The sequence below is a fragment of the Galeopterus variegatus genome, unplaced genomic scaffold, assembly GCF_000696425.1.
Source record: "Galeopterus variegatus unplaced genomic scaffold, G_variegatus-3.0.2 Scaffold2671, whole genome shotgun sequence".
Lineage (NCBI taxonomy): Eukaryota > Metazoa > Chordata > Mammalia > Dermoptera > Cynocephalidae > Galeopterus > Galeopterus variegatus.
The window spans coordinates 163,859-182,605 of record NW_007728782.1 but is presented as its reverse complement, the minus strand read 5'-3'; the positions used below and the strand labels follow the sequence as shown (position 1 = coordinate 182,605).

At 48.1% G+C, this 18,747-nt stretch overlaps 1 protein-coding gene across 1 annotated transcript in view; it reads right to left on the bottom strand.

Moving 5' to 3' along the window:
* Positions 1–18,120, bottom strand: part of LOC103598567 (ubiquitin-associated and SH3 domain-containing protein B) — a 111,453-nt gene extending 93,333 nt beyond the window's left edge. The window contains exon 1 of the mRNA XM_008582572.1: positions 17,641–18,120. Coding sequence (XP_008580794.1) covers positions 17,641–17,801 — 161 coding nt within the window. The 5' untranslated portion in view covers positions 17,802–18,120. The remainder of the gene's footprint in view (positions 1–17,640) is intronic.
* Positions 18,121–18,747: the final 627 nt, after the last annotated feature.

Sequence of the window (18,747 nt, the reverse complement as noted above, 5' to 3'; positions counted from 1 at the left end):
AAAAAAAAAAGATAGGACTCTCGTTCTCCTTTCAAATCAGTAAATCAGTTGTGGGAATGCAGCAGGCCTGTGTTCGAGTCCTAACCAGTGATGATTTGTGTTACTCTGAGCAAGTCACTTCTCCACTCTAGGCCTCCATTTTCTCATCTGGCAAATAAGGCCTTAGCTCGGATGTACTCCCCAGTTTATTGGATTTTCACAATAACTCTCTGAAGCATACAGGTCAGGAAGTATTAACAGAAAGCTGAGGATCTGCACTCCTATGAATCAGGGGAGAGTAAACCACAGCCTAACATGAAATCAGGCCCACCGGCTGCTTTTGTGCAACTTGCAAGCTAAGGCTGGGTTTTACAGTTTTATTTTATTTTATTTTTTTTAAAAAGATGACCGGTAAGGGGATCTCACCCCTTGGCTTGGTGTTGTCTGCACCGTGCTCAGCCAGTGAGCTAAACTGGCCATCCCTATATAGGATCCAAACCCGTGGCCTTGGTGTTATCAGCACCACACTCTCCCGAGTGAGCCACGGGCCAGCCCATGGGTTTTACAGTTTCAAATGGTTAAAAAAATCAAAAGAAGAATAACGTCTTGTGATACTTGAAAATTATTCAAAATTCAAATTTCAGTGTCTGTAAATGAACTTTTGTTGGAACCCAGCCATGCTCATTTGTTTACATATGGTCCGTGGCTGCTTTTGCACTACAATGTGGAGTTGAAGAGTTGAATAGTCACCACGGAGACCATGCAGCCTGCCAGCCTACAATATTTACTCTCTGGTTCTTTACAAAGTTTGCTGACCCTTACTATAGAGCAAGGTGTCTCAAACGTTAATGTGCATACCAATCACCTAGGCCCTTATTAAAATGTAGGTTCTAATTTAGTAGGTTTGGGGCAGAGCTGGGATTCTGCATTTCTAACAAGCTCCTGGGTGGTACCAAAGCTGCTGGTCTGAGGACCACATTTTGATGCTAGGCTCTCTCAGACAAATCTGGTTAAGCCATGAACTTGCTCAACATCCTTTGGTGCCTTTACAGAGCCTTCCAAATAAACTCAGACTCCTTATTACAATGGGATTCTTGCCAGTCTGTCTAGCTTCACTGCCCACCATGCATCTTGTGCAGACCTCAAAACACACTCGCACAATGTACTATGATTTCTTATCCACCGTGTCTATGCATGACACTGACCTCTTTGCCTAGAATGTCCCCTCCTCACCCCAGCCCTCCACCCTCAACATGTCCAATTGTCCAACTTCTTGTCCTTCCAGCCCCAGCTCAAGTGGCACCTCCTTTGAAAGGATCTTGCCTAGATTCCCTAAGGCTGGGCTAAGTGGTGTTCAGTGAGATCCCGTAGGACCTCGTGTCCCTCTTTGCAGCCTGAATTACATGGCTATGCCACTGAGGTCCTTAAGGGTAGAGGTTGCCTTGTTTATTCCTACGTACCCACTAACCACACACAGTTCTTGGTACATTGTTGGGGTGTAATACATAGTATTTGGAATGGAACAAATGAATGGCCCAGGGTCACCCAGCAATTCAAGTGAAAAGCTGGGACTAGGACCTACATTTTCTGAATCCTGGTGTGAGGTTTCTTTTCCCTAAGCCATACCTCAGAAATGGATACTCTCTGTCCTAACTGATGGAGGATTTATTCTATAGCATTTCAGCCAGAAGGGAATCCAGTCTGTGCCTCGAAAATCCTGGAGAGTTTGGAAATAGCAGCCCCTTCTCAAGGCTGGCTATTCTGTTGATCACAGGGAACTCCTGAGCCCAGGACCAATTGCTCCTGAAAACCACCTTTCAGCCTCCAGGCAGCAGATCCTGGAAGCTGATGGCAGCAGTGCTGGCAGGATCATCACCCACACCGGTGCCATGTAAGAGTGACCCTGTGGGGAGTGGTGACAAGTGGTTAGTGAGAAGGCCTGGGAAAGAGAGTCAGCCTTCACCATGTTCACTACCAGAGCCTACAGGTGTTTTCCTTCTCACGTCTGTGGTTTCTAGTTCCTTATTGTCCACCTGGACCCAGAGGAACGTGGGTCAGCCAGACAGATCTAGGCTGAGTGCAGCCACAGGAAAGAGGGACAGAGAGCATGACCCCCTTGTCCCCCAGTTAGTTGGGAGGGCTGGGGCAGGATGGACTGGGGCTAGTAGGAGGGAGCAAAGTGTGAAGGAAGCCACATCCTGCCCTGAAATATGCCCCATCTGTTCGATATGGCATCTTCCCCACCCCTTCCCCACCTGGCCTCCAATTCCCACTATTAAATTCATATACATATTCTCCCCAAAAGGCCAGTGATGGCTGCTATGGGCTGAACTGAATTGTGTCCCCTTAAAATTCAAAATTCACAGATTGAAACCCTAACCCTCATTTGCTATGAGGTCATGAGGGTGGGGTCCTCACGATGGGAATAGTACCCTTATAAGATGAGACCAGAGGGGCCAGAGTGCACTCTCTCTCTCTCTCTCTCTCTCTCTCTCTCTCTCTCGACTCTTACTCTCTATTTGTCATCTGAGAATGCAGTGAGAAGGTGGCCATCTGCAAGTTAGGAAGAGAGCCCTCACCAGACCTTGATCTTGAACTTTCCAGCCTTTAGAACTGTGACAAAATAAATGTCTGTTGTTTAAGCCACCCAGTCTGTGGTATTTTGTTGTGGGAGCCCAAGCTGACTAAGACAGAAGCCTTCTTTCACAGGTAAGTTGATCTGTTTCAATTTCCTTTAATGAACTTTTATTAAACTCATGAAGGCAGTGGCAAGTCCGGTTTTGCTTACCATTGTCTCCCTAGCACAGGGCACAGGAATAGTTAATGTTAATAAAATGTTAATAGAGGAATGAATGAATAAACTGAGTTCTCACTATGTACTAGGCACCATGCAAAGTGCTAGAGAAATAGAAAAGACTAAGACACTATCATTCCAAGGAAGTCACAGACTAACCTGGGAAACTGGCATAAGCCAACCATGTAGACGCGCTGTGAAAAGTACTCCAGCAGAAGTGTGGCTGGGGCACATGCAATGAGCAGGGCAGCACACACACACGCATGCACACACACACACACGCATGTGCACACGCACGTGCACGTACACATACACACATTTTGCCTTGAGATGGGAGTGGAGACAGGTGGGTAGAGGAGTAAGAAACAGGTAATGCAACCTGAGAAATTTTTGCAAAAGAGAGAATATGTGAAAAGAATGGGTAAGATTTCATCTAAGAGAAAAATGCACCAAGGAAAAAGGCATTCCTTGATCCATTAGCAAACCTGAGCACGGTCAGGAGGTGCTGAGAATGCAGGGACGTGAGTAGTCAAAGGTATCTGAGTCTCCTGGAAGGGCATGGGGGCAGGAGGAAAAGATGGGGAAGAAGGAACTAGAAAGGCTGGCAGCCTCCAGAACATGCTTAACTCCTGATTGACAGTGATGCCCACAAACACAGAACAGAGCCTAATGGAAAGAAATGGAAGACAATCAATAGTGGAGGAAATTTGGGAGGTCGGTACAGTATTCTGAAACTTTTGAATACAATTTTCAAAGGGCTGTTAGGGTGAGGTGGAAAGTCAGAGGGTTCTAAAGGCAGATGAATTCGGGGGCCGGCCCATGGCTCACTCAGGAGAGTGCGGTGCTGATAACACCAAGGCCACGGGTTCGGATCCCATATAGGGATGGCCGGTTAGCTCAATGGATGAGCTTAGTGCTGACAAGAACAAGTCAAGGGTTAAGATCCCCTTACCGGTCATCTTTAAAAAAAAAAAAAAAGCCAAATGAATTCGAGCACCCTGGTACAATCATTTCCAGGTTGGATAAATCCTTTAATGCATCTGTTTTGTGTTTCTCATTTGTAAAATGGAATTATTACTGTTTTCCTCAGGATTGAGAAGAGAGCAAAACAACACATAGCAGGTTCACAACAAATGTAAGCTCTTACTGTCTGTCTCTATTTAATGAGGAAGTTGCAAATATCCCGCAGTTCCAAGGTGGCCCTTTGAAAACTGGAGGAAAAACGACCCCCTTTCAACACGTACCTCCTTGTTTTGTGATTATCTGCTGTTTACTAATCTCAGGGATTCACTGAGGCCAGGAAGTGCATCCTGTTTATCTCTGGGGCCCATAGGCCTGCACAGTGTCTGGCTCATCAGAGGTGGTTCTTGCACCTCGGGAGAACTAAACTGCACAGATGGGCAAGGCAGACATAAACTGTCTTTCCCAAAGTCACAGGACAGATCAGCAGCCAAGTAAGCCTAGAACTCTGGCCTCACAGTCCATTGATTTCATGAGACCATGTGGGCTCAGACCAAACAGAACAAGACTCTGATCTCAGCCAGTGATGTACGAATTCCTCTCCAAATTCCCACCAAATGGGAACTGCCACCCAACGCTGAGCATCCTGTGTCACCTTCCTCTTTCTCAGAAGCAGCATCCACACTTTTGCACAGAGGAGCAGACACAACACTCAAAACAACTCTTAAAACACTTTCCTGCAGTGTGGTCTCTAAACACAGGAAGCAGCAGCCGGTCGCATTGCCAGTCATGCTGATTTGCCTGGCAGGGTGCTAGAGCTCAGTGTGCAAGTTTAAAGCTGTGATCCAGGAATGAAAATAAACCAGCAAAGCAGAAACTGAAGCACCCTAACTACAGGTCTAATGAAAAGGTCTTTGGAGTCTGGAAAACCTGGGTTAGAAACCCAGTTCTGCCAGTTACTCATGGTGCATGTCAAGTGACCTTTTTGAGCCTCCATTTTCTCATTTGTAAGACAAGCTTATTAATACTAACTGCATAGGTTTACGGAGAAGATAAAGAAATAAACATCCCCTTCTCACACGACGGACCTTCACAGATGAGAGGACAGGTACCTCCCCGCCCTCTCCATCATATTATATTATATCAAAGTCATCTGCTTGAGCCTGTCTTCCCCAAGAGGTGGGAAGCTCCTTGGGGTCAGGGACTGGGTGTTTTTCCTATTTGGACCTCCAGAGCTTAGCACAATACCTGGGTACCCAGACAAAGTCATCGCTCAGTAAATTTTTGTTGGATTAATAGGACCCTCTTTCTGCCCTGCTTTAACATCCTTCTTATCTCTTCAAGTCTTCTCCAGACTAAACATCTGTAGCCCTCACTACCTGTTTCCCAGGACAACTCAGAAAAGCAGTGGCTAGTGCCCCAAGCTGCAGAAGATAGAAAGGGGAAATTTAAAAAACCCCAAACAACATAACACAAAACAAAACAAAATTTCAAATGCTGAGATTCCATCCTCCATATCCTTCAGAGCCAGCTGCCTAGCAAGCAGCAACCTTCTCTGTTTACTTGAGGTCCCCAGAGAGCCATCCCATCCGGAAGCCTTCATCAGTCATACACGAGGCAGGCCATCCTGCCGAAGCCATGTTCCTGGTGTCCGGCCTCTCTTGTTCTGCAGGCCGTCTCCCTGCTCCATTGCGGGGCTGGCAGCTGCCAGCCAGAGCGGACAAACACCCTTGCTGTCTCCCTGCCAAGGCTTGATGGATGAAGGATACGAGGAGATCTGTGGCAGACATTCTCCTCAATTCTGATACACAAAAGTAAGTTCTGCAGTCCCCAGGAGGCTCATCTCAATTGACTGGTTGACTTGCAAGACCTACCTGCAAGCTGGCTCCCACAGGGCCCCTTGCCATTATAACCACACTGCTGCTGTGTCATGATTCTTCTTGATCAGGAGAGCAGCCACTCTGTGCACTGGGGAGGCCAGGCAGAAGGCAGGAGTGGTGTGACTCTGATTGTGCACTGAGGAAGGGAGCCACTACACATTCCTAAGCCAGCTCCTTGTCTCCCTGACCCTCCCCAGAACACTTATCAAATCAACTCAATGCTATTTACATCATTCCTAGGCCCCAGGTCTTGAAGAGGTTGGGGAGGGAACTCAGAAACACACTCTTGCCAAAGACTGAAAATAGCTTAGAAACTAATACCCAGAGTCCCCTTCTGCACCCCAGTCAATGCTGGGATTCTAATGCTGATGACCTTAACCACCGTATCTACCATTTATTGTGCACTTAAGGGTCAGGCTCTGCACTAGCCAGTCCTACATGTATGTATCATCTCATTTAATCATTGTAACAATCCCTCGAGATAGACATCATCACCTTCATTTAAGAGACGAGAAAACTGAGGCTTATAGAGGTTTCATAACTTGCCCAAAGTGCAGTAGAAATTTGAATGTATGTCAGGTTGACCATCAACTTGAGTACCAAACAAACCACTATGCATTCTGCACAAGACCTTCTTGGAGGCCACAGGAATAGAAATATGTGTCCTGTCTTTACCATGGAGGTTCAATTTGTAGCAGCGGGTGGAGGCTGGGATAGGTAGTTGGCAGGAGCTTTATGTCCTGTGACTCCCAAGAACAACCCTGTGCCTGTCATCCAACAGTTGGGAGCTGAGATGGGTAGAGTATGTATACACACTCACACTCAGATACACACACGCACACACAGGCTTCCAGAAAGGGTGATAACATCACCACGACTCCAGACCACATCACTAGACAGCCAACCTCATTGCACTTAGCTGGTGCCCAGTCACAGACCAAACCAATGGGCAAGTCAGGTTGCCCTCTGGACCCCAGTTCTGTGTCATCTAGAGATATCACATCATTTCTTTGTACTCAAGTTTGGACACTGCTATTTATCAGACTTTATTAAACACCAGCAATATGTCCACACTGTGGGTGCTGGTTAAGAACTCTGACTCTGGAGTCTGACTGCCTGGGGTTTGCATCTTGGTTCTACCACTTACTAGCAATGTGATCATGGGCAAGTTAAAATGTGTGCTTCAGTTTTTTCATCTGTGAAATGGGGATAATACTAGCTCCTATCTCATAGGGTTGTTATGAGGATTAAACAAGATAAAACACATGTGAAGTGTTTCCAATATTGGCTGGCACACAACGGGCACTCAGCTAAGGTTAGCTATGAATACTTAGTGCTTGGGGTGGGAGGGGTAACGGTGCTGAGACAACAGAGGACTTACCAAAGGGAAAGGCAAATGAGGCGAGCCTAGTGGACTGCTCCTTTGGTGAAGTGTCATGAACTGAGAAGAGATGCAGACTAAGTGTTTATACACTCACATGCTGTGGTTGACAGCAAAACGGCCCCCAAAGCTGTCTATGTCATAAACCCCAGACCCTATGAATATGTTGCCTTACATGGCAAAAGGGACTTTACAGATGTGATTAAGCTAAGGATCTTGAGCTGGGAGATGCAATCATAAGGGTCCTTATAAGGGAAAGAATGAGGCAGGAGAGTCAGAGACAGAGAGGAGATTTGATGATGGAAGAAGAGTTTGGAGTGACACATGTTGAAAATGGAGGAAGGGGCCACTTGCCAAGGAATGCAGGCGACTCTAGAAGAAAATCCAAGGAAATAGATTCTTTCCTAGAGCCTCCAAAATGAATGCAGCTCTACTGACACCGTGATAAAGTCAAGCCCATAATGCCCATTTGGGACCTCTGACCTCCAAACCGTAAGAGAATAAATTTGTGTTGTTTTAAGCCACTGAATTTGTAGTAATTTGTCATAGCAGCCACAGGAAACTACCACACATGTCTTTGGTCGTATTTGGTGTATTTCACAAAACCTCTCGTATTTCATAAAAGCCATTTGCTAACTCATTATGACTCATGTCCCTGCTTCCTACAAGAGAAGAAGTGAAGATTTCAGCTTCCACAAGGAAGTGTTCGCTTTGGTGGAACTGGCTTCTCAGGTGGTTCCTCCTGTTCCTCTCCCTGATGGAATTACCCCTCTGAAGCAATGGGGCTTGGCGTGGGAAGGAGACTAGAATAGCCCGCCGCACCCCACACAAAACCAACAGTTCACGGATTTTCTGGGAGAGCCTCAAAGTGCCAGGACCCTACTGCTCATAATAAATAATAGTATCACTTTGCATGTGCATGACTTTTTGTGGTTTTTATTACTTTTATATCCATTGCCTCATTTTGATTCACCCAACCTATGGAAATAACTTGCTCAAAACCACATCCTCAGAAAGTGACAGATCCGGGACTTGAACCCAGTCTTTTTTCTCTAAAGCCAATTTTCTCTCCCCCACGGAAGAATATAATCTGTTCTTACCTTCATTGGTGGGTGAGGAAGACAACTATGGATCCCCTCCAACATCTGCTCTACCACTGTTGTGACAGGCACTACCTCACCCCTCCCACCTGCCTTCTCAGAGGTAACCCTTCCAACTGGCCTAGCGACAAGTTAGCTTCGTCTTCTAGAGCCTGAGATGCACACAACGGCCAGCAGTAGGAAGGAAGCAAAAGGAAAAGAAAAGACAGAGAAATAATATGCACGCAATAGATAGCCCATTCCTCCAGAAAAGAGCCAAAACCTTGTTAGAAATCTATTTCTTGGAGCCTGTACTCAGGGAGGTGGCCTGGTGTCTAGACTGGGGGTCAGCGGGCCTAAGCTCTGGTTCTGTCACATTCTAGCTGCTGGATCTTGAAAAAGTTGCTTGTGTTGCTGGTCTCGTTTTACTCAGATGTAAAAAGAGGGTATTGGACTAGATAAGTTCTACTAGCAATTCCAGCTATGTTTTTCTGAGATTCTGCCTCTGGAGGTTTTTTCCTAGCAGGATCTTACACTTGCAGCATAATATTAAATTATTTGAACTGTCTATTGGCCTTTCCCAACGCTTCCCTCTCAAACTGCAGGAGTGCTGCTCCCGTCTATTTGCCCTGCAAATTTAATGCAGTGCTCACTGTCTGGTTATATTACCTTCCTCATCCTCTCACACATGTGCCTTCCCTCTCTTGTGCCACATTTACCACATTTTGTCATAATTTCCTCCCTTCTACACTAGACTGCCTGTTCCCTGAGGGTGCAGATTATATCCAATTATTTTTGTACTCCCAGATCCTATTATAATAAGATGTAATTAGTTGCCCATAAATACGTGGCGAAGTGTCTATACAAAAAAGAAAAAAAAAGGCATCACACAGGGAACTAGTCATGGAGAAAGTGGCTGAGGGCTTGGGCCGATCACTTCGTATCTTTGTAGGTAATACAGGGTAATCCCCTTCGGCTTGCTTGCTTCACAGGTGAAGCCTGATGAGGCTTGAGGGAGGAGACAGGAGAGGAAGGGACAGAGAAGGGAAGCCAAACATATTATGATCACTTCGTATCTTTGTAGGTAATACAGGGTAATCCCCTTCGGCTTGCTTGCTTCACAGGTGAAGCTTGATGAGGCTTGAGGGAGGAGACAGGAGAGGAAGGGACAGAGAAGGGAAGCCAAACATATTAAGGTTGCATTAGTTCTCCAGGATGGGTAAAATCTGATTAGGTAGAAAGAGGTAAGAAGATGAACAGGCAATTCAAGGAGAGGTTGATGAAGAAACGAGACTGCAGATGCCAAGGGTTGAGAACTCCAGCAACCTCACATAGTCCTACATGTGTTCGTGTGTGTGTAAATAGACGGTATACAAAAGTATGCAGCCATCGAGGCAGATTTCTTTCCTACTTTCAAAATGCTTCTTACCCGAGATAAAAGAATAAACATTTAGAGAGCAAATACTCTCAGTAAATATTTTTGAATGGGGCACAGTCAACAAGGATGTAGGATTCTAAACAATCCTGCTACCTGATTCACAGAGGAGGTTCATCCAACCAAACCTGATAGAAATCAGAAACATTTGGCTGCCTCCGGCCATCTGCGCTGTCAGCTTCCCCTTGGCATTTTCTGGACTGTTGTGAGCTGTTATGATGGTGTTTCTTTCAGCCTCCCACTCTACGTGGGAACGGCCTGGTCCTGGAGGAGTTCATTGCCACGGTTGCTTTATGTACGAGAATGTTTACGCTTCCACAGGGATAGGGAACACAACCGAAGTGTTACAAAAACAGCTGGTGCCTCCGCAGAAGCAAAGATGTCCCTTTAATTAAAAAGGTGCCCATAAGCAATTTATTTACCCATGTGCTAGGCTCAAGGCACTAACTAACCTCCTCTCTTATTTAACCAGCACTTTGGTTATGTTTTGCAAGAAAGGACGTTATGTACCAATTTGAAAATTATACTAATGCATACTAGTTAGACGACTCCCCACCGTTGTAATTGCCTCGTATCTTTCTTTCTTTCCATTTATTTACTCTCTAGAATATCAACAGTCCTGAAGAGTTCTCTTTAAAGGGAGAAGAGAAGAATTTGACAATAAAGCACTGTGAAAAACAAAATGAAAACAGAAAAGCCAAATGCTCTGAAACAGAAAAGCACACAAAAGCAGTAAAAATGTGCTTGCCCTGCTCAAAAACACTTGTCCATGTCACTCTGGAGTCACCTGAACTGCAAAGGGTCTTAGAGGTGGTTGACTTCAACCCCTTTTGCAGTTGAGACCACTGAGGTCTGGGAAGAAACAGGATGTGTGTCAAATGAAAGAAAAGTAAACCTTCCTTGCTTTCATCGCACAGTACCTACCAATTGGGCTACTTGTGGGTGTGAGCAGAGTCTGAAGCCTTCAGACACTCTAAAGATGTATTCACCCAGGCCTAGAAAAGGCAGACTTGCTATGCAGAAGGTCACTATAGAGGATTTGCAGCCAGCTAGAGGGAGTGGCTGACTTCAGTGTCTGCTGGTGAAACTTGACATTTGTCGTTTCCTCCTGAAGACTGCACAGAATTTAGCAGAATGCTGTGCACCCAGTAAGAGCTCAGACAATTTCTGGATATTCATCTAGGTCTTCACCATGGGTCCCATCCTCACAAATAGTAGATGGCAAAGAGCATGACTGAAAAGTCACTGGGAAAATGGGGATGTTGGCAAGATGGAGCAACGAAAAAGAAAACCACCGATCACTCACCCTGACCCTCCAGCAGAGGGTCCAGAGCACTCCAACCACTGTTTCATCCCTCCACCCAGCCTCCAGGGAAAACAGGAAAAACAAATTCTCCTGTGAGCCTTGGGGCAAATACCCAGTGGCTCCTAGGAGAATTCTCCAATGCAGGAGACAAGAGCTTTCAGTGCTGATGAGGACCGCAGGCATCTCGCTCTCCTGGCACTGACTCTGTGGCCTGCTTGGGGCTGTGCCCATCACAGTACAGAGAGGATCTATTCTTGAGTGTGCTTTTCTTCTTTCTTTCTCCAGGGCTCGTGTCTGATTCCATTTGAGAGTAATCAGAAGACAACCATATGGTACCCCTTCAAATCCCCAATCCCGGCCATTTATTATAGTCAGCGGCTTGGGCAGTGCTGGCTGTGCTCTGGCTTCTTTCTTTCTCCAGGGCTCGTGTCTGATTCCATTTGAGAGTAATCAGAAGACAACCATACGGTACCCCTTCAAATCCCCAACCCCGGCCATTTATTATAGTCAGCGGCTTGGGCAGTGCTGGCTGTGCTCTGAGTCTGCTTCTACTTAGGCCTGGCACCCTCTCAGGGCATTCTGGAGAAAGAGAGAGGCACACGGGGACAGAATGCAGTACGGAGGAAGAAAGCATCAGTTGACCTCTTCCCCACCTCACTACTTTATGCTAACGGCTCAGAGAGGTACAAGGAAACATAAAACTGATGGCAACCAAGGAACCAGACAATAAAGGCAGCTATGCCAAATAACATCACCACTTGAGTGGCGCTAATACCCAGCTCATCACTGAGGGTCTACCGAACATCAGCACTTTCTAGCTGTTTACGTGGACTGGCACCCTTAGCTCACAATGGTCCTGCAAGGTAAGTATTATTAGTGCCAGCATTTTACAGACAGGAAAACCAAGGCTGTGCATGTTTACCAGCCTGCCCAAGGTCGCCCAGCTGGTAAGGGCAGAGCTGAGATTCAAACTCAGGCTGTCCAGACAGCTGCCACAAGTTCAGACTTCTTTGCACCAGGGCGGGGGATAGGGGCAGAAAACGGTGGGGACTCTTCAGGTCCTGGATGCCCCAATAGAGGAACAGTCCCTGCTATACACAGATGCCTGCTGGGATTGGGGAGGTACTGACAGCACCCCCACACCATCATCAGCTGGAAAAAACCTGGCAGCAGACACAGGACTCCCTAGCTTTGCTGCCTCTGTGAAAAGCAAAGCCTTTAGCTCTGAGAATGGCTGTCTACTCACTGAAAGGCAGCTGTACTTTGAAGCGGCTGAGGGCAGAGGACTAGCTGGTGATGAAAACCACAGCATAGAGCCTTAAGGCAGGATGCTCAAACTCTGTGACCCTTCACCTTCTGAACCCCAGTTTCCTCATCAAATTATCAATGGCTGAGACTTGATGGTGATTATGTATGTGAATCTGTTTTATAATCTCCAAAATGGTCTATAAACCTATAGTATTATTAGAAATTAGGGCATAAGAGGGAATTTTCACAGAAGCTGTGTGCAAAGGGTTATAATTACGCTACCAGCACATCCAAATACCTCAAGGTCTACTCAGCAATAAAAAGAGAAAAATTACTGATACATGCAGAATGAGTCTCAAAAATATTATGTTGAAGGAAGGAGGCCAGGTATATGAGTATGCACTGTATGATGCCACTTATATGCAAGCCTAGAAAATGCAAACTGATATACAATGACAGAAAATGACGGGATGACGGGTGGTTACCCAGAGCTAGGGGTAGAGAAGGGGCTGCTGCAAAGGGACACAAGAAATCTTCAGGGACAATGGATGTGCCTTGTAGTGGTGATCACACAGGTATATTCATTTGTCAAAATGCATCCATCTTTAAATAGATTTAGTTTATTGTACATAAGTTTTATTATAACTCAATAAAGTTGAAAAGAAAGCATGTCGACATCTTTCCTTTTGAAATAGGACCTCTGTGTAGCCTGGAAGTTCGCTGGACTTGCAGTTTTAGCCTGAGGCTGTTATGGCAACATGCCCCTGTGAACCAACTGTGTGACCGTGGGCAAGTGCCTGAGCTACTCTGAGCCTCCAGTCTCCTCATCTTTAAAACGAGGGACGTATTGTATCCTTTACCTCAAGGACTGCTGTGGTGATCAAGTGGGATGATGAATGCACATGAGAGCAATTTTTAAACTGCACAATAATACACAAATTCAGGGTGTAGTGTGGGCGCACGGTCACGGTGGGTAGTTAGGAACTTCCTTGCCCGGCCCACCCATAAGAGCCCTGCAGCTCCAGGTGGTCCCCAGATGTCTTCTCTTTCTATCCAAGGCCCCTGGGAAAGCAGCTGCAGCCCCGATACCAGAGTCAGCTATGTGTCAGAGATGCTGGGTTGACCAAGTGCTTTCAGAGGATCCAATGTCAACCAACAGGTAAGCTGGAGAAAGCCAGAGAAACTAGACACTTTAATTCATGGGCTCTGCACGACGCTTCTCAACTCCTCGGGCAGCCAGCTTTGAGTGGCTTTTATCTTTGGGCAGTGAGGCATAGCTAACACAGCTTACTGTCCAAAGCCAAGTCAAAGGCACTTATTCCAGCTCTTTCCTTCTGCCACTGTCTTGCTTGTTAAATAGTCATTGTTCAACTGTTTTCCTTAAAAACAAAAGGACAATCCGAAATACATGTATTTACTCCCCAGACACTTCAACCACCATCTCCCCTCCTTCCTTTTCTTTCAATCCAACATAATACCATAATAATATCTTCTGTCCAGATTGTTGTTAACTTTTCTGAGTCCTTTTCTGTTCATTGTCTCATTTCGTCTTTGCAAAGCCTTGTGACCCACGACAGGTGTTGCTTTGCCCAGAAGCTGATCAGGATATTAAGGGAAAGGGGTTAAACGGAAGACCTAAAAGCTTCAAGTGTCACTCGGAAGCTGGGCTAGAACTCAGGACATCTGACCTCTGTCACAATCCTTCCCAAGTTTATTATCTCTCAATCATTAGGAAATACCCAAAAGCCATTTGCTGTAGACAAAGTTCCAGCCACAGGAGGCCTCAAACAATAAAAGAGATGAGAGCCTTCTTCTGAAGAGATGAGAGCCTCTCTACCCAGAAACCACGGAGGTCAGTAGGGGGGGTTAGTGCTCCAACAGCAAGCCGGGTTGTGCAAAGCAACAACTCTTATCAGAGTCCCTGTCCTGCCTTCCCCGGTGTTACTCAGTCCCCCTCCTGGCCCCTGAAGCCTCCTGTTCCTAAGCCCCTGCCCAGCACACACACTATGCCTTTTCCTTCCCACCAAGCTCACTTGCCTCGAGGAAGCTGGATCTTTATTTTTAGAACCTTTGGAACGGGGAAGTGCTGTTGGGCATAGAAGGAAAAAGGAAGGGATAGGCCATTTCGACCTCTTGAAAGTTTCCTTCCTGATGCCTCCCTAACACCTCCTTACCTTGTACTTGTAACCCCTCCCCCTCTGTCCCCCCCCAAAAGATCGCCACCTCTCGATCCTTCTGCATGTGGCAGGTTCTTCTGCAGCAGTGTCTAAGTTGGACTGAAGTTCACGTGGTAAGATGGAAAAAGCCGAGCACAGCTCCAGAGGAGTAATGAGCTAGAGAGAACATAGCCTGAGGTGGCCCTGCTTGGGCTCAGCCCTGCACTCCTCCTGTCCTTTCGGCTCTGTCAAGCACTTAACAAGCATGCGCTCATTAGTCATGCTCCCCTTAGAGGACGCCAGCAAGGCTCTGAGGGGGCCAAATGACTTTTCCAAGACAGAGCATGGCACAGCATAGGTTGGAATGAGACCTGGCCTCGCTGGCCTCTGCCCTCTCTGCTGGCCCACCCAGAGTCCAGCCGAAGTGTCCCTTCCTGCTGCCACACAACACCAGCCCCCTTACACCCATAGGGGAAACCAGATCTGTCAGCCCTGGCTACCACCGCCTCTCGAAAGGGCCGTGTTTGAAACAGGCGTCTCATCCCCTCCTGAGGCACCACATCCAAGTCTTCCCAAACTCAGGAGACCATCCTGCTCTTTCCTACTTTGGATTTCCACCACATTCCTCCCTCCAGGCCTAAGGCTTGAGAAAGAGGCTTCTCCTAGGCTAAGTTTCATGCTCTTGCTCTCTAGACTCTATACATGAAGTTAAAAGCCTGCTCTCTAAAATCTCTGATGGCCCCTCGTCTTACTGACCTGTGTTAAGTTATCTAGGGGAAGGCTGACCACATCAGCTTTTTTTAGTTGGAGTAGAGGAGATGCAAGCCTGAGCAAGGATCCAACCAGATCAGGTGACCTCCAGGAATTCTGCCCCCTTCGAGGCAGAGCATTTAAGAAAGACAAAACAGCAAACCAAACCTCCCTCCCACAAGGCCTATTCTGTCACCGCCTTGGTGAAGAGATACAGCACTAGTAATAATAATAATATAACTGTGTAAGGCTGAATAATGACTTCCCAAAAGATACCCATGTGCTAATCACTAGAACCTGTAAATGCTACCTTATATGGTTAAAAAAAAAAGACTGAGGATATGATTAAATTAGGGATCTTGAGATGGGGAGATTATCCTGGATTATCCCAGGGGGTCCTAAGTACAATAGCATATATCCTTACAAGAGACATGCAGGGGGAGATCTGACCCAGACAGAGAGAAGAATGAAGGCAGAGAATGCCAGCAGCAACCGGAAGCTGTAAGAGGCACAGAATGGATTTTCCCCTAGAGCCTTCAAAGAGAGTGTGGCCCTGCTGCCACCTTGATTTCATCCCAATGTTACTGATTTTGGACTTCTGGTATCTAGAATTGTGAGAGAATAAATTTTTGTTGGTTTAAGCCACCCAGTTTGTGGTCATTTGTTACAGCAGCCATAGTTAACTAATACGGTAGCAAACACTTAATGATCACCCGCTATGTACCAGGAACTGTACTAAGCATTTTACCCACGTTAAGTCATTTACATCCTAGACATGAGGCCTGAACTGTGCAGACACAATGCCTGGGTTTGAATCTCAGCTTCACTGCTTATTGTCATAACCTTGAGCAATTTATGCAACCTCTCTAAACCTGTTTACCAATCCATAAAATGGGCATATAGTACATTCCTCACTGAGTTGCTAGGAGGATAAAACAGGTAATAAGAATAAAGTGCTTAGAACAGTATATTGTAAGTACTCAGTAAATGCTAGCTATGATGAGATCTAAAGGGCTGAGCAAACCAAAATTAGACCCTCACACTATTCTTGTCAGGACATGGGCACAGCCTCATGGACCCAGTGCAGGAAAAAAGATGTCCCTTAGAGCAGATTTAAATAGCAAATACGACAATCTGAGGAGTTCAATTAAGTATTTCTTCCCTTAATTAAGTAACTTAGGTCCTTAATGCTGGCCTCATTTTAGAAAAGGCAGATGCCTGTGACTATGCTAATTCTGCAGCATTAATCAGCCGACTTCCCGGTTCCTACCTCCTGTTCTTAAGAGGAGCTGTGCACACTGATCACCCTTACTTACCAAGGACCTAACTTGCAGCATCCATGCCTGACATGCCCTGCAGAGCCCACATCTTCTCCCTGTAAATCTGTTTCCAAAGCTGGAGCTCTAGTGCTTGAAGTTGGGGGGAGGCAGAAACCAACAGTCCATTTTGTAGCCTTCTAAGGCCATACCAACCTGTCCCAGCAGGCTGGATAGAATGGTCAATTCAGGGGTCTCTTTGATCATGAGTTACAGCCAAGTTAGTAAAGAATAAATAGGGTTTGCCCATGGTCAGGGGAAGGGAGACCTAGAGTTATCACCCGAACAAAAAGGGAGGGAAAAAAAAAGAACTTTACTTGGCCCTTCCTGATAAAGTTTGCCCAACTCTCCTGTTCAGGTGATGTAATTCAAAGATGTAAAAAAGCAGCAGCCCACAAGATCCCAGGCCTAGTGTCCCCACCTAAGAAATCTGCACCCCAGGAATTAACCAGGGACGAAGGACCTGGTCAGCCGGCCTCGGCTTCCTCTGAGGCAGGGTTCCAGCCCCTGAGATCTGGGCTGACGGCTGACGAAGACTCCTGCGGCTGCTGCCCTGCGCTGGCAAGCAGGCCTCTCCCTGGCAGGCTGCAGTGGCAGCCACCTGCGCCCTCCCAGCGCTTCCCTATCCCACCCTCCGAGAGGAAGGAGGAGGAGGGAAGGCAGCTCCCCTGCTTACTCTCTGGCACCCACAGATTTTAGCGCTGCCGTCACCACTGACGAGAACCCAGGTCCCCTGGAGGAATCGTTTCTCCTTATTCCATCCTCCCTATCAATGAACACGCAGCAACACCCACGCTCCTGCTCCTCCTACTCCGGAGGGAGACCGAACCAGAGAGTGACATCCGGAGCTGGAAGCCGCTGCAGTGGGGGCGCCGGCCTCCCTGCCTGCAGTCCCTTGTCCTTTCCCAGCCAGCATAGGATCCCAAGCCTGCCCAACGTTCCGGATAAAGACGGTGCCCGAGTCCCCTGTGGGGTCTCGGGGAGCGCACGAGACAACTGCTTAGCTCCTCGGGGAGCGCCGGGGCCGGGCGCGGGCCACCGTCCCCGGGACTCGAACCCAGTGCCCTCTCCCCCCAGCTCTAGACATCCCATGGCAAGCCCCCAGCCCGGCGCTCCCGCGCCGCGTCTTGCCCCGCACCGCCGCCTTAATGATCACCCGCTATGTACCAGGAACTGTACTAAGCATTTTACCCACGTTAAGTCATTTACATCCTAGACATGAGGCCTGAACTGTGCAGACACAATGCCTGGGTTTGAATCTAGGCAGGCAGGAGCGGGAGGCGAGCCGGAGCGAAGCCGAGGGCCGGCCGCGTGGGGCGGCAGGGGGCGCGCAGGGCCGCGAGCCCCGCCACTTACGCGCGGGCTCTGGGGAACCCCATGGACAGGAGCACGTCCAGCGCCGATCCATGCTTGATGGTGCCGGGGCGCTGCTGGCGGTTCCTCCGGGGGGTGACTTTGCTGTACAGCTCCTCTCTCGCAGCCATGCCGAGCGGGCTGGGGTGGCCGTACTGAGCCATGGCTCAGTGGCCAGCCATAGCCGGGGAAGACGCCCGAGCCGGATCGTCCGGGAAGGAGGAGGCAGCCGGCCTGGGGCAGGGGCGGGGGGTCGGGACCGAGAGCCAGGCGGGAGGCGACGGCGGCGGGGGCGGCGCTCCGAGCTTCCCCAGTGTCGAGACGGGCGCTTCCTGGTGAGGCCACCGGAGCAAGAACGCAGGCGAGAAGCTCGTGCGGGACCAGCCTTCAGCCGCTCCGGACCCGGTGCCCCCAGCGCCGCGCCGGCGGTAGCCCTCTCTCCTCCGCCCTTGCTTCTCTCCTAGCAGTCCGGGAATTTGCAATGAGTAATTTTTGAATGGATCAAAAAGGAAAAAGAGCCTTGGGGGCGGGCCCTGCCTTGCCTCTCCCGGGGCCCCGCCCCTCTCTTAAAGCGGCAGCGAGGCCCGAGGCTGCGCGCGGCTGGACGCGAGCCACCGTCGGCCTGCTTCTGGGAGCAGAATCCCAAACCAGCGAAGATTGCCTGTGTGCTTGGTTCCGAGAGTCACCAGCGGCCCAGCCCTCCCCCCGGCTTGCATATCGGCCCAGCTGGGCCTCAAGACAACAGATCGGCCCATTTTAGGTTTCACGTGGTTCTAGATGAGGTTAATAATGACCGTCGGGTGAACTGATGGGTGATATTAATAGACCAGAAGGCCAAGCCACAAAGCCCAAGTAAAAGGTTTTGTCTCCAAAAGATCCTGCAAAACCCAGCGTATTGTTACGGCCGCTGGGGGCCTAGTTCCAAGCAGCCGACCAAGTGGCTACACCAAAGACCTACCACACTCTCCACGACTGTGGTCAGTGACTGGATAGTGACTTCCGGAGAAAAAGTGGGACCTCAAGGTCTTGGAGCCGGCAGGACCTGGGAGGGGAGATGAAAGGAGAGAGAGGACAGGGTGGAAAGAAGAGGAAGTGGAAGAAGAAAGGAGG